We start from the raw sequence: 16,930 nt of genomic DNA, 5'->3' as shown, positions 1-16,930 counted from the left end.
AGGTCTGGGGGGGTCATAGTGTAGTAGCAGATCAGAAATGTATTTTGGACCTAAACCGTTAAGGGATTTATAAACTAGTAAGAGTACTTTGAAATCAGGCCTGAAATACACACACATGCTCAGGACCTATACATGCACTATACATGGAGAGATGTCAGAGTGAGTGGGCTGCCAGCTGAACCAGCGCCCTGAGCTGTCCAGTGCGGTACAGTGCCTTGCTCAAGGACACCTGGCAGTGCCCATGAGGTGAACTGGCATCTCTCCAGCCACCAATCCACGCTCCCAACTTTTTGGGTCCATATTTTTTTGGGTCCATAATTGAACCAGTGACCCTCCTTCTGTTGATTTTCTTTTTGCAATTATTCAAGTAAATGTCCCAATTTGTTTTGTTCATAACAACCAGGATATTGCAAAAATCCTTTTCACAGTAAACCTGGCAAACTTTGTTTTGTTGAATACCCATGCCGGTGCTAAACAACATATTAATCAGCTGTCTGTAGATTAAAAATATCACTTATATTTGACTTAAAAATATGAAAGTGGAGCCAATGACTATATATGAAAATGATGATATATTTATAACATTGTCATTTTGTTCCAGATCATCTCCAGTCCACATCTTTGGCAACAGTAATAGTTTACATTCCTACGCCCGTCCCCCGTTAGCCAGCAGTGCACCCAACCCGTCCAGAGGCCACCTCAGGGAGCGCAGGCGTGTCAGGGTAACCTTTCACCTTTGAATACCTAAAAATCATCCATTCTTGCAGACCTAGTGATTATTTACTAGAACAAGGATGACAAGTATACAGAAATTGTTTATTTTACAGATGTCCTTGTAAGATGTTTTTATTATTATTTACAACAGGCTAGCAGTGAATCTGAGTCTGGAGTTTTCTCAATGTCCTCATCCTTTTCGGATGATGAAGACATGGCCTGGTCTCACAACTGGCCCTCCACAGCCTGGCATTGCTTCCTTAAAGGTGCATACGCACACAACCGTGTACAGTACATACTTTACACCTTACTCACACACATTGCTCTCTTTACTACCAGGTCGAGTAAACATTGGTACCAGCAAACATTTGTAAAGAAACTCTGACCTCAGGTGTCCAAACCGCAGTATTGCATCCATCATCCAGCATTCTCTTCTCTGTATCAACACACATTTGCTTATTTATCATGTCACATTGTTGTGTTGTTGTTCAGGAACTCGCCTGCGCTTCCATCGAGGTCCTAATGTGGAGTGGCAGGAAGCTGATGAACTCAGGGATTCTGATGATGACTCAGATGATGAAACCATGATGCCATCGTCCTCCTCTTTTAAGGTAGTGAGTTTTCTTATTTCTTAAAATGATTCATAAGAATCTGCTCTACTTCTGCACTGACTGCATGATGCAGTGTGACGTCAGTGGACATAATGGCTTGTAAAGGCCACAAAGTGGCAGCCAGGTTAACAATGGAGGGTCAGAAAGTTAGGAACTAAGTGCATGAAAAAACAATAACATCCTTGATGATTTGCAGTTGTGGTCTCATTTAATATCATAGAAACCAAGCAATCAGGCACCAAGTTGTTTAATCACCAATTCCTCTTTGTTAGTGAGGTCCACGTGCTCATCTTGTTGGTGAGTGAAGACTTTTCTTCCATTTCTTTTTCTTCATTTACAGAGATATGGTTTAGAGGGGCTGAAGTTGTTGAGCCATGAAGAGACAGTATCTTTTGGCCAAGCAGTTCTCAAACTGACCTTTGACCCTGGTTCACCCGATGACGGCCTTTTAACAGCTGAATGCCGATTGGATCACCCTTTTTTTGTCAAGAATAAAGGTAAAATAAGCTCTTTTGAAAATAATTCTTAGATTTCTGTTCAAAATCAGTACACATTGAGGCAAGTTGTTTTCTTTAGCTTTGTATGTAAAATGTTAAAAAATGTTTTTTTTTTGTTACCATATGTGAATCTGGTCTTTGCCAACAAAAGCTTCCACTGACCAAACATTTGCCAAATGCAAAATACTTAATCTGTAATTTACCATCTGTGTTTTTCAGGGTGGTCTTCCTTTTATCCAAGCCTTACTGTGGTGCATCATGGGATCCCTTGCTATGAGATGCAGTTGGGCAATGTGTGCCTGCCACCAAACCACCCGGAAGCCATTAACTGTGATGACTCGGTCGTCTTTGACACTTTCAGAAGGTACACTCCTATAACTAAACATAAAGTGGCTGTAATTTATATATTTACATAACAATATGTAAAATGACAATGTGACAGTTTAAAAGGAGTCGCTCGTAGTGATGAATAAACATGTGCAGCTCCTCTCGGCTTCAAACCTGCAACCTACAATAACTTTGTTGGCCACTTGGGGATCACAAGTTGAATACAATATTCCTGCAGTTTCTCACTGAAAGCAGCTGCCCGCAGCGGCTGAAAGTGACACTACGATAGCGGTGGAATTTAAACAAATCGGTAAAGTTTCAGACCGAAATCTAAATAGAAATGCAAGCAATAATCAATTAGTTGTCAGATTTTTAAGTTATCGCCAACTATTTTCAAAATCAATTAAGCGGTTTGAGTCAAAATTCTTTGATTCTACCTTCCTCATTGGGAATACTTTGTTTACTTTGAGGAGTTTTTACTCCTATGACAGTAAACTGAATATGGAATATGAGGCTTTTGAGAGACAATAATTTGAAGAGCGAAGATATAGATGATTTCTATATCGCTTTAAATAAAATGAGTTAGAAAAACGGTGTGTATTCTAAAAACTAAATAATTGGTAAATAAATATGTTACTGCAGTTATACATAATGTAACAAATCTACAATCATTCACATATCTAGTATTTGTATATTTGAGACTTTTTTTGACAAGTGACAAGGTAACATTTTGTAACAAACTGACAAAAAACTAATTGCACATTAAAATGTGATAGATTAATAACATTATAATAATATTAATGTCTGATCACTTTTCTCCTGCAGTTATGACTTCACCCCACTAGACTCCTCAGCAGTGTATGTTCTCAGCAGCATGGCTCGTCAGCGCAGGACCTCCCTGTCTAGTGGGGGTGCTGTCAGTCCAGACTGTGAGAAACTTGAGCGCTCCAGCTCTCCACAATCCTCAACTGGCAAATCAAACAGGAGCCACACCTCAGGGACAGCCGGTGGTGCCACGCCTACAAAATGCAAGCGGCCAATGAATGCCTTCATGCTCTTTGCCAAGAAGTACAGAGTGGAGTACACACAGATGTATCCTGGGAAGGACAACAGGTATGCAAAAGTCAAGTCGAGATCCAGTGCACTTATACATACTGTTTTGCAACGCAGAATTATCAAATTTAGCCTTATGAATTTCTACATTACCATGTAACATTTTTAAATACGCTCACATTAGCCTTGCATTCAATATAATTTCCTGAAAGAGGATGCGATGTCACAGGTAGGTGTGTGTAGTAAATACATATTTGGCATTGTGATCACAAACAGTAAACAGTCTATGAAAGTCATACCACAATTGTAGTCTAGTAGTGTAATGTACCAAATAGCATGATGGCACACGCTGCGTCAGTGTTTTTTTAGTGATGCTTTGCCAGACCCTCCTTCAAAGTGTGCAACTAGCATTCGACGATGGGAGGAAACCAAATTGTGGTTTATTGGCATTTCTTTAAAAGAATCTGAATCGTCATGGGTGATATACATACATACATACATACGTACATACATACATACATACATACATACATATAGATAGTCTAGCTATCTGTATCGATTTACCCTGGAGAGATCAGTCAATAATTGTTGTAACACAAAGAACACAGAGGGAAACGGAGAATACATGCATCTGGCGGAATTTCCTTTTACACTGGAGCAATCAAGAAAGTTGAACGTCAAGAAATAAACTAGTATTTCTTTGACAAAAGTGGACATCTGACTGCAAATCAAAACAAAACAGCAGAGACATGCCTGAATGAGAGAGGGAGTAAAATTGGTAGGGCGGAAGTATACTATGACCGTACGGTTACAGCCCGGTCTCATTTTGTGTTGACATGTTAGCTTTTGAAGCAGAGGGACTGTTAGAGAATGAGGGTAGACTCTATGTATTGAAAGAGTCCCTCTTTGTGTTGATAGTTATAATGAGTGAACCAGGCCACAGATGTCAAGCCCAAAGCTACAGATTAAAAGTTAAAAGCCATTATATGTGAAGCTTTGTAGTTTAACACAAAGAGCACAAATGCGCCCGGTGGAAAAGAGGGGTGAGACCCCAATGTTTGGGATAAAGTAACACAGCAATGGTCTTGGTTTTTCTTGGACCAATTCTTTAAGCCAATCATGTCCCAACGTATGTGGTTTCCACTACATGTGAGATTGAAGATCTCTCTCGCTACATTGAGACAATGATATTTTTTTTACTTTTAGGTTTCTTTCAAAATAATTCTAGGGCAGAAGTATAATCAAGCTTTGCCGTCAGTGTAATTATATTTTCTTGGACCATTAAACATGTTTATAAGTCAATTCTTCGTTTAAAGGCCCCAAGACATGGTGCTCTTTGGATGCTTTTATATAGACCTTAGTGGCATTTCTAGCCACTGGCGGACCATAGGCATGCTGGGGGAACGCATTTTAATATTTTAATCAAGCAATTTAATTTAGTAATTCAAATCTTCAAAAAGTGAAATTTTATTACCATTAATGACCCTTGTAATGGCATATTTTACCAACTTTTTAAATGGCACTTTTAATGGTATACTTTTGTTATGACATACTAGACTATGACTTTTTAAAATCTTTTTTAATAAAATATTTATGGCATAAAAGTGCATTGATCTTCTGTCTCTCACCTTAAATTCCAGAGCCATTAGTGTCATCCTGGGTGACAAGTGGAAGAAGATGAAGAATGAGGAGAGGAGGATGTTCACCATGGAGGCAAAGGCTCTGGCTGAAGAGCAGAAAAGACTCAATCCAGACTGCTGGAAACGTAAAAGAACCAACTCAGTAAGGAGAAAAGTCCCTATACTATAACATCCACATTATACGCTAACATTGCACGTTAAATTATATTTACTTATCATTTTGTGTCATTTTTCAACAGGGTTCCCAGCAGACCTAGATAATCCCCAAAAAACCCCAGCTGCTGGCGTTTTGACATGGAGAGGTGCTGGACAGCTTGGTGCCTCTTTGCTCTCCTGTATTCTTGAGACTCAACTGTGATGCTGAATTCACTTGCTTTTTGTAACCTTAAAACATTAGAGACAAACCAGAAATATGAACTATAAACAAAACATGTAATCTAGTCACTAACAGTGCATATATTTTCTAGTATTTTTCATTTCAAAGATGTCTTATTCCCCTTTTATATAAAAATGGACCTTATCATTTATTCCAGGTTATTTCATATTCAAGGTAGTGAAAGCCTGTGGTGCTATGCTTAAGTATAGAAGGGGCAGTGAACAACAAGTGTCTATTTATAATTTAAAAGGGGTAATTTTAGCTAACTTTTTCACCACTGTTCAAATGGATTATATTTGTAAGGTTCAATATATTGCACAGATTGGTAACCCTTTGATACATTTTGTAATACAGTAGATATTCTGCAGCTGGACTATTGCCAACAGATTGTGATGCTGCCCTGCCAAGTTTTTAGATTTTTGCCCGACCACCCAGCCATATGATGAGAGGGCTTTCAGCATGTGGTGGTGGGTTCTGTCACAAAGCACTTCAGACCTTCGCTGTAAGTCTTTGTATCTTTTGCACTTTATATACATATGTAATCTAAACCTATACAGCCATTTTATACTGTTGCAAGCCATTTGTATAATACAGCTAGTATCTTGACCGTTTGACACATTCATGGCTCACTAGCCGTGTTCTGCTTTCAGGTTGCTCTCAAATTTGAAGTGCTTTGTTCATAATGTACAGGTTTCACACCCCCAACAACCTCTTGCACAAAATATCCTTGTATCATATTATAAATACTTTTTTAAAACTTGCATCTTATCTAAGTGGTTTTTTTTTTATAAACTGTAATCAATCTGTCATGATGCTTGGCTTTGTGAGTGAACGTTTTTTCCCATCTTTTGTTTTTAATTCAGTGTGCCGATGTGCTGCAATAGCAACAATCGGCGCAATGACTATTATTGCCCATATTTATTATTCTGCCTGTTTTTTGTCCCACTACTAGTCCCGGAGTGTTGCCAACACGCTCACACAAAATACATCAAAATGTGTGTATCGGGAATGGTGTGCTGTGACTTTTCAACAAGATATGCCACACGGTTTTCACAAAATCGGCAAAAAAACAGAGAAAATGTCTCTCAGACTTTAATGGAAAATCTTGTTGTAAAACACACTTCATTCAAAGTCGACATAAACCAAATTAAACTATGAAAAGCTGTTTTTTGTCTTCTATACACTTTTCCAACCATGAAAAACTCTAAAATATGTTGGTTCTATACACGCTAAAAGTACTGTTTTTTAAAATGGAGTCTGGTTGGTTTAGTGCTAGTTACTTTATAGCTGTTTCTGGTAAACAGAAAGGGAAATATGTTATAAAAAAGGTCTACCTCTGAAGGGATAAGACACTTAACACTTCACCATTAAAACAATACTTAAAAATTTAGCAAAACTGGGGTATTTTATTTATATACATTTTGCTAAGCCGCGCATCACTAAACCCACCAGACTCCATGTAAATAAGTAGTTATTTTAACACCGTAAAACACTACATTCAAACTCAACAGAAACCAACTGAAACTATGAAAAGATGTTTTTTGTCTTTTTTTCACTTTTCCAACCATGACAACTCTAGTGTTGGTCAACATAAACACATACTTTACTGAATTACATGTGACATTATATGTTTGCTTTATACACTAAAAGTAAATTTTTTTTAAATGGACTTTGGTTTGTTTAGCGCTATCTACGTCATAGCTGAACAGAAATAATAACAGAAAGGTCTTAAATAGGTTTTACAAAGTTATGTCTCTGAAGGGTTAAGACAATTAACACTTATTGTTTTTTAATAAATTGACTTGCTTTTCGGATGTGCACTAAGTAGTAGGCACACTGATAAAATTTCTGCGGAATTTTATATTTATTATTCCTCTCATGAACAAGTGTGATAAGTGACACGATGAACAAGGCAAATTGGATCTAGAGCTTTAAGAGCTCATGAATATTTACGGATTTGAATGTCTGACCCGTAAAGTCTGGAGGTTTCCAGGTAACAACACAGTTAAAGAGGGTTTTATTCTTCTTTTTTTCTGTGCTATAACAAAACCAACCTGCACATATGCTAACAAAGCCTTCCAAGGAGCTATCTTTACTTTTCACTCTTGGGCTGAACAGTGTTAAAGGTTTTTATTGAATCCTGTGCTCACAGCGACACTGGCCTCCCCCCTTGAGATGAAAAGACATCTGAAAGGAACGGAAAATGAAAGAACACATTATCATAAGCTTTCAACTGGAGACAATGTTTAAGACTTGCATTTTTGCAAAACACTGAGTTAAATGTAAAAGATTTGCTTAATTTACATAGCGGCTTGTTGCTTGCACAGACAAAAAGAAATGATAAAAACAACATTCTCGTCAATTTAGTCAAATCAGTTTGGATTTGTATGGCCCAATATAATAAATGCATAAGACACCATCTTTCATTTTCAATCCTTGCTTCAGATAACAAAACCTCTGTAGTGATGGAAAAATTGAAGAAATCTCAGGAAGAGCAATTGAGGAAGGATTCCTCTCCCAGGATGGACAGATGTGCAGTAGATGTTGTGAGAGCCAGAGGGTGCCGTAACTCCATTTTCACCCTGTTATATAAACATCTCCCACCTCAATCCTCTCTTTGTAAAAGATAACATGGTTATAAGGTCAACATAGAGACAACATTTACAATACAGATTCTGTGATTTAAGAAGAAACCATGTTGTAGTTATATAAATAGCAGTTACTACTATTGTCTGCAAGTTATAATGGTTAGAAGAAAGAGATGAGTTTCACAGCTCTGTATGCTTCATGAAATAACAATGATCAACACCTCTCAAGCCTCTCAAGCATTTCCATAACAGGCCACCCCAAAATTAGTACTTTAGTAAATACTTTATGGAGTTTGTGAGGAAATGGAATTTGTGTCAGATATGCTTCTGCCTCACCACTATCGTAAGTTTAAATTGAGCACTAAAATACTATAGTAGTTATTGCTTTCAGAAATTAAAAGCATTTTTCAAATCTTGTCACAGTTTTGTAAATTAAAACAATGTGTCACTGTCACAAGGCATATTACACAATATAGAGGCAGAGTTGTCCATCTGAGAACTTTACTTTGCACACAGTGATGGAACACAGGATGCTGCTGTAAAAATACACAGTCCTCTAACCTTTGATGTCTAATGGCGGCTGTACTGAGGTTTAATTCAGGATAAAAACAAATGTACATCAATCGATCAAAGCTGTGGCAAGTTAGATTTCAAGTTATTTTTCTTGTAGAAGTTCAAAGTATATTTATTGTCCGTTGCAGGGAAATTTTGATTCATACAAAACACAGAAACAGCAATGGACACAATAATAACAAAAAACAAGACATATTTAACAGAATGGTTCAGTTGGAAGTTCTTCAGCGTCCAGGTCAATGTAAAAAATAAATAAATTAAACAATCTACAGACAACAGTTTAATACTACCGATTAACACATGAATGGCAGCAGGGACAAAGGAAACCTTTTATCTGTTGGTCCTTAAAATTGTATGTTGAAGACTTAAGTACAGCTAAAGTAACACATTCCTCTTATTAAATTTAATGTCACTGGCAATCTGCAGAGAAAGGTTTAGTTTTGCATTCATGCATGAGGTCTTTTGACAGGAACAATTAAAAGGAAAAGAATACTAAAATAACTATTAGAATGGAGAGAAACAGCCATCATTAATGCTGGCTTCCTCTTAAATCAGAAGCTGCACCTTAATCAAGGCTTTCTAATTAGGGGCAATTAGCTTTAGTAATTTACTGAGCAATATAATCTCTGTCTTTGTTAGAGAAACATGTTTCTTTGGCAGTCATCTCTAAATAGAATTTGTTATGGATGCATGGCATTGATTTTCAGATTCATTTTGTTACAGTTGTTACTATTACTGTTGTACTGTATAATGTGAATATAGTGGTACATCATTGATCACTTGAACAAGTGTAGCATGAAAATACTTAGGGATTCTCTTTGCATGTTCACACTCACTTGTCACTTGTCTGAAGTCACTGTACAATATACTGTGTCAGTTTTTTTAAAAAGGAGCTAATATTAAAGACATGACTGCAGGTTAAAACCGAAAGTATATGGCAAAGGAGTGTGTGATAAAAGTATTATTTTTAGGCATTTTAATGCCACATGTCCTGATAGCCTTTCACATTCCACAAAAACAACTTACTTAAAACCTTACTCTTTTGAGACTGTGTGCACAGTCAATACATTTGTAAAGTTGGTTTAAAATGAAATGCTACAGTGATCATGGTGGCGAGTCTGTGTTGGTGCTTTGTTCTTTTTTTTAAACTCCACCTACATTACATTTCATTTAGCTGATGTTTTTATCCAAACATTGACACACATTCATGGCACAGCATCGGTAGCAAATCTGGGTTCAGTGTCTTGCTCATGGACACTTTGACAGGGCTGCTGACTGGTCTAAAATACCATCGTAATCCTGCTGCTTAACACTCAGAGTTTGGCTAGCTCTGCAAATAATGTGATAGACAGCTCAACACTTGACCTAAAAAAACGGTCACCATTTCTCTTTTGTTCAGCCAATTTAGAAGCAGTCACTTATCTTGTCACTTTCACTCAGACGCAGTGACAGAGTAATTTTTAACCCAATGCAGGGGCACAAGCTATACTGGTTCCGCCCATAACAGCTGCAAGGGGCAATAATCAGAAAGCTGTGCTTATTTAATTTAACCTTCAATTAGGAGTGGGCTGTTGATTGAGTGCACTCCAAAGTGGCACGATGTTTGTGATAATCTGTCTGATGATCACACAAAAGAAGACGAAGCCGATATTCTGATGCACTGAGGAAACCACTTAGATTTCCTGATTGGCATGAATCAGTGTTTAGTAAAACCTAAACCCTTAACAACACCTTACATTTCCGCTGAAATTACAAATGCAACATTGTATTGATTGTTGCTGAATGTATGTTTTTCTCTTCCTTCCAAAAATTGTATCAGTCATGTCAGAGATTTAACATTTTTTGCAACAAGTGACCAGTGTAAAGTATGCCTTGAAAAGTCATAAAAAGTCGTAGTATAGTATGTCATAAAAAAGTCACAGTACACCAAAAAAAAAAATATATATATATATATATATATATATATAATATTATATTTTATAAAATATAAAAAGTCACAGTAAAGCATGTCCTAAAAATAAAAAAGTCATAGTATCGTCTGTCATTACATTTATGTCACACAATTTAAAAAGGCAGAGTATGGTATTTTGTTTTAAAAAAGTCATAAAAAGGCATAGTATAGCATGTAATAAAACTTAAAAAAGGCATTGTATAGTATGTCATACAATTTCAAAGGGCATGTTGTAATATGTCATAAAATATAATAAATGCATAGTAGAGTATGTTACTAAAAGTCATAGTATAGTATGTCTTAAAAAGTCATAGTATGGTAAGCCATCAAATTAAAAAAGTCATAATATGGTATGTCATAAAATCATAAAATGTATAGTATTTAAGAAAGGCATGGTATAGTATGTTATAAAAAGTCACAAAAAGTCATAGTATAGTAAAATTAAAAAAGCATGTTATAGTATGTCATAAAATTTACGTAAAACATTATAACAAGTCATAGTATAGTATGTCATAAAGTCATAAGAAACAGTATAGCATGTAAGAAGTCATTGTATAGTATGTCCTAAAAAGTCATAAAAAGTCATAGTGTGATATGACATTAAATAAAAATAAAAGTAATAGTGTAGTATGCCATAAAACTTTAAAAAGGCATTGTATATAGTATCTCATACAATTGAAAAAGGCATGGTGTAGTATGTTGTAAAAGTTGTAAAACCATAGTAAACTATGTTATAATATTTTAAAAAGGCATACAATAGTGTAAAAAAGTAAAAAAGTCATAGCATAGTATATCATAAAAACAAAAAAGTAATAGAATAGTATGTCATTCAATTTAAAAAGGCATGTTAAAGTATGTCATAAAATGCCTGTCAAAATTCATAGTAGAGTATGTTATAGAACGTCACAGCATATATGTCATAAAATACAAAAAGTCATAGTATAGTATGCCATAAAATAAAAAAGGCATAGTTTTGTATATCATGAAATATGAAAATGTCATAGCATAGAACGCTATAAAAAATCATTGTAAGATTAAAAATTACATAGTATAGTTCAGTATATACAGTATACTATAATATGGTATATATAAACACAAATATACACACATATACATATACATATATACGTCAAAGTATAGCATATTCTAAAATATAAAAAAGTTGTAATGTAGTATGTTTTAAAAAGTCATTTTGTTAAATATATGTCTATAAATATTAGTCAAAATGTCATTTAAAAGTCATAAAAAACATAGTAAAGTATGTTATAAAAAAGTAACTTGAAATTGTCATTAAAAGGTCATTATAGTATGTCATAAAAAGTCTATAAGAAAGTCATAGTATAGTATATCAAATGTGTGTCATAACATATAACAAGTCAAAGTATAGTATGTCATAAAAACATCATAAAAAGTGACAGTATAGTGTGTTATAAAAAAATCACGAAAGTCAAAGTATAGTATATCATCTAATATAAGTCAAAGTACAGTATGTTATAAAAGGTCATAAAAAGCAACAGTATATTGTGTCATGAAATAAAAAAGTCATAGTATAGAACGTTATAAAAAGTTATATTATAGTATTTCAGTATAGTATGTGATACAATAGAAGTCATAATATGTCATACAAATGTCAAAAAAATTGCAGTATAGTCTGTCATAATAAAGTAATTAAAAAGTGTCATTAAAATGTCATTATAGTGTGTCATGAAATATAAAAAGTCATGGTATAATATGTCGTAAAAGTCATAAAAAGTTGCAGTATATTATGTCATAATATAAAAAAGGAATTGTATAGTGTTTCATAAAAAGTCACGGTATAGCATGTCATAAAAAGTCATAGCATAGAATATCACATACATGGCATGAAAATCATAGTATATTTAGACGTAAAAAAGTAATTTTAAAGTGTCATAAAATGCAACAAATTGATTGTTGAGTTTAAAACAAATGAAAGTGTAGCCATGGTGTGTTTTGTCAATTACATTTGTTTTCCTATGTCATAAAAAGTAAGTCTTAGTGCAGTGTGGCCTATAAAAAGTGAAGTACAGTACGTCATAAAAAAGTGTCATAAAAAAGTTATTAACAAGTGACAGTAAAGTATGTTAGAAAAAAAGGTGTCTTAAAACTTGAAGTTTAGTATGCCATTTAAAAAGCACCTATTAGCAATTAGTGTATTTCCCTTGTCTTTTGAGTTTTTCCTTCTCTAACCATATTTTATAACCTGTCTGCAGTACTACGACTCGCATAATGTCTTTTTGTATTGGCCACATTTTTGCCTGCTTATTGCTCTTTCCCCTGTGTTTCGGTGTGTGAACACTGTGAAAGGAATAGCGAAAGAAAATCATTCCTTTTTCTTGGTCCACAGGTTTCAGGCAAGGTTTCAAAGAACTGAATTTAATAAATCCCTGCTGATAGAATTTGCACTTTGGTCTGACAGCTGAACAACAGAACAGCCATTAGTACAGAAATCACGGCAGAGTCAAACAAGAAAAGCCGGGAACACAATTGCTGCATGGCATACTAATCCACACTGATGCCTAAACTGTAGCTGCTGTTCTGAATTACATAGCTGTTGTTGTACACACAGACAAGCCCAGCTAAGTCTGGACTGAGACACTTTCCAGGTGACTGCTTTTGGAGTCCAACAGAGTAGGCCAAGCAATGACATTTAGTGAATGATTGCAGCGCTAGATGAAAAAACAGTAAATTACCAAAGTGATGTTACAATTATTTTTCGGGTGGGAACATAAATTTGTTTCTCACTAATCCATGCCACAGTTGAGACATTTTGTCCAAAACTACAGCAACAGTCTGGGTTCACCGAAATCATAAGGATTATTTATCTGGGTACCGTGAATGTCTGGATTAAATTGCACAGCAATCCAACCAATAGTCAAAATGTTTCACTAAAAGCCAAGAAATATATGGTGGCACTAGAGAAAAAGTTAAAGGATCACCAAAGTCATTAGATTTTATCCTCTTCGGACATGAATGTCTGTACAAAGTTATACCAACCGACCATCTCTAGAGCCAAAGCACTGGCATGACTAAAATAAATGCCAAACATTTGCTGGTTCCAGCTTCTGAAAGATTATTTGGTTACACTTTACTTGAAGATATCTAAATAAGAGTGACATGACACTGTCATGAACGTGTCATAAACATTTATATACAAGTTTCATGACATAATGTTTCTTTTTGTAAACATAAACATATGACACTGTCATGACACAATCATGACAGTGTCATATGTTTATGACAGTGTCATATCACTCTTATGTAGATACCTTCAATGAAAGCATTACTGATTATTTGCTGCTTCCCTCTATTCTATATCTTCCACATCTCTCCATTCTATATTTCTCTGGACTATGGTCAATGTGAAGACACCACCTTGGATGATGGGAAACTGTTAGAGATGCACTCACCTTATTAAATGTATCAAGTATCAACCAGAATTTATTGATCCAGAATGAAAGCAGTTGTTCCGTATGTTACTTATTATGAAATTCTTTGGTTTGGTTAACTGGAATGTGATGTCTGCCCTCAGGTGTGGTCCCTAAGAGATTTTGCTATTGGGTTAATCCCTTTGCACATGTGTAGTTGTGAAGAGTTCTTTTGGGCCTCTCTTACATTTACAGATACTGGATGTTGCAGTGGCATGACCTTGGATCTGCTCCCAACATCAGCATTTTTTTTATTTTTTCTTAGCAGGTGGCCCAAATCTTTAAGGGCCATGCCTGTACTCATTAAATCTGGAGTTAAAATACGTAACTTTTGCCCTCTAAAATCTATTGCTATTGGATTAAGGGTGAAGCTGATGAAGTCAATGCTACCTGCGACACAAGTTCCACAAGCAGACCATAGACCTATTTGTCTTCATATTCCCACTGAACAGCAGGTTTCCGTCTTCTGACCCCCTTCAAAAAACGTTTTACCAGGGGGTGCGTAAACTGACCTCTCTCCATAGCCCTCGTAGCAGGATGAATGGCCACTACGTATGCTTTAACTGTAGACAAAGCCAAATCATTAACCATCAATGTTTAGAGGTAGTTAACACTAGGGGAAGAGGAAATGACGTGGGCTCTGCACCTTTCTTCACACAGCGCTGGAAAAACTGACCCACCGCCCAACGTAACATGCCGTGGTGGAGGGGGCTCTCGCACCCTGGATAGAGCGCACAATGGAAGGGGGCAAGCCTAGTCTCTCCAAACGGGAGAGGGCCAGGCCCACAGCCGCTTTAACGATTAATAGGCTCTGCTCCTGGATGCTCCTGGATCCCAGGAGGCGAGGAATCAGTGGGACTGGGGGGAAAAGTGTGTAGGAGCCCTGGGCCATTGTCGATGAGAAAAGCTGTTGACCCTGAGAGGTGGTTTGTCCTGTTTGTTCATAGGAAAACCACAGTGTGCACTGTGTATTTTCTTGTGATGTGAACAGATCTACCTTTGCTCTCCTGAACCAGCCCCATAGCCGCTGCATGAGAGTGGATTCAATTTCCATTCACTGTGAGGGGGACCCCCCTTGACAGTAGGTCTACAACGCGGTTCAAAACCCCCAGGATGTACACTGCTCTGAGTGACAGCAGGTGTCTGTGTGCCCGCAGTAGAAAGCTCCTGGCTATCTCCAACAGCCAAGCGCACACCACCCTGACAGTTTATGTTTGCCACCACGGTCATGTTGTCCTCTTGGGCAAAACCCTTTCAGCACCGTGGACAGCTCCAGACTGCTCCATTATATGTGGAGAAGAGGGGAAACTGCCCATTTCCCCCCTACCACCTGTGATTCACACATTCCACCCCAGCTGGTGAGAGACGCATCTGTGTACACTGTAATGTGTGTGACGTCACTCTCCCCAGGGGTGAAAAACCCTGAATGACCGGTCCGGGGGTTTCCCTAACATGCCTGTAGAGAAGGAGGGATGGTCACTGACCATCCCTCATGGTCAGCATACACCACTTGTGACATATTGGGTCTAGGTACATTTGACCAGACCATCTTTGAATCTTTCCTATGTGGAGGAGACCCAGAGAAACCAAGCATGGACCTGGTTTCGGAGAGACGGCGTTGGGGACTTCCGTCGAAAAAAAGGGGCAGTTGGAAGTGGGATGGAGGCCAGGCTCTGCAGCCGGTGCAGGACCACCGTCCATCTACCGGGTTAGGGGAATGCTACTCAGCATTCACACAGGTCAAGAACAAGAACCTTGGTAGTGGACAGGGAGCCCGCCTGCTTCAGAGGAGAGAAGACAGAGACAGACAGCTTAGAGGGACTCTGTAGTCGTCCGCCATTATGAGCTCCTGAGAGAGAGAGAGAAAGAGAGAGAGAGACAGAGTCAGTCAACTGACTTTACATTATGCCAGTGATCTACTGAGAGTAAATATGGGCCCAATGAATATTCATTTTCCTATACCGCACAATAAAGTGCTAGTTAGTAAGATCTCAACAGGAAATTAGTAATTGATTGTCGACATATTTTAGGGTGGGTTCAAAGATAATTAGATTGTTGTCAACAACTCACCATTGCAAGCTCATCTAATGTCATTGCCATCCGCTGCGGCAGTACAGCAGTTGGGAGGTATGACATGCTGTCATGATCATTATATGGTGTGGGCGTAAATGTATTTGAGAGTTAGAGAGATGGTAATGGGTCATGGATTGGTTCACCAGCTACTGACTGACTGTACTGCAAATCCTAATCGAGAAGCAGTAAGAGTTTGTAATTAAGCTGTAACTGTGAAGTGAGAAGGGCGTATGTTGTGACTGTGAGTGTACTGTGGTGGATGTTTGCCGATGTGCACGCTTTTGTTGACATGCAACGACTGTATTCTTTTACAAATGTACAATATATGGGCATAATCCTCCATTGCAGTATATACAATTTTAAATATCAATTTACCAGTACAGTATATTGTGAAGTATATCAGTAAACATTTGCTCTTGGGGGAATTGATGGAATTATTGGGTCTTACTCAAGCCCCGACAGCTGCCCTAGCATAGCTTAGTTCGACCATTAATTACATATGTAATTACAATTTGGCACTTCTAAACAAAATCAACAATTACCATCCACAGTCCTACCCAGTTAGCAAATAAGTTGTTATCTACAAATTAGAAAAATAAAAGCACAAATTCCCGGGGAACTAGCACAATTTCAATGAATGGATGTACAACAAACGTAATTTATGCAACACCACACTTTACAAAGCCCCAACAATTCTAGTAATTCCCCCAATGGCAAGTATTTTGTGTGATAGTGGAGAAGAAAACTCCCTTTCTTAGGCTTATTTGGTGTGTGACTGAGCCGGTTGGGGATGTAGGGAATAGTGGCAATAACAGTTATAACAAAAGATAATGGAACAGTGACTAGAAATACTAGTTTGCAGTATTTCATGGCATAGAAGGGCATAGCAGGGCAAATTAGTAAGGATCCTTAGCACAGTTTAATGAATGAGACCCCAGTTTTATTTGCAGCGATGTCCTGTTAATTGCAGCCAACTGAAGTGGGCAGCGCTTGTCACACCAACATTCCATCCATCCATCCATCTTCGACCGCTTATCCGGTATCGGGTCGCGGGGGCAGCAGCTCCAGCAGGGGACCCCAA

At 37.3% G+C, this 16,930-nt stretch overlaps 1 protein-coding gene across 3 annotated transcripts in view; it reads left to right on the top strand.

Annotated features, from left to right (window-relative positions):
- The window catches only part of hbp1 (HMG-box transcription factor 1), a 21,552-nt gene that overhangs the window by 2,296 nt on the left and 2,326 nt on the right, over positions 1 to 16,930 (top strand). The window contains exons 4-11 of one of the 3 annotated variants that reach the window (XR_004657593.1): positions 602 to 722; positions 866 to 980; positions 1,207 to 1,328; positions 1,666 to 1,822; positions 2,042 to 2,186; positions 2,975 to 3,262; positions 4,843 to 4,984; positions 5,082 to 5,159. Coding sequence is in view for 2 of the 3 variants with exons in the window: in XM_034878887.1 (XP_034734778.1) it covers positions 602 to 722; positions 866 to 980; positions 1,207 to 1,328; positions 1,666 to 1,822; positions 2,042 to 2,186; positions 2,975 to 3,262; positions 4,843 to 4,984; positions 5,082 to 5,099 (1,108 nt within the window). In the remaining variant the exon portion in view is untranslated. Of the gene's footprint in view, positions 1 to 601; positions 723 to 865; positions 981 to 1,206; positions 1,329 to 1,665; positions 1,823 to 2,041; positions 2,187 to 2,974; positions 3,263 to 4,842; positions 4,985 to 5,081; positions 5,987 to 16,930 lie in introns of those variants that run through there. The other 2 variants (XM_034878888.1, XM_034878887.1) reach the window with 2 other exon arrangements.

The sequence above is a fragment of the Etheostoma cragini genome, chromosome 8 (genome assembly GCF_013103735.1).
Source record: "Etheostoma cragini isolate CJK2018 chromosome 8, CSU_Ecrag_1.0, whole genome shotgun sequence".
Classification (NCBI taxonomy): Eukaryota; Metazoa; Chordata; class Actinopteri; order Perciformes; family Percidae; genus Etheostoma; species Etheostoma cragini.
This window is presented reverse-complemented; position numbering and strand designations above follow the sequence as displayed.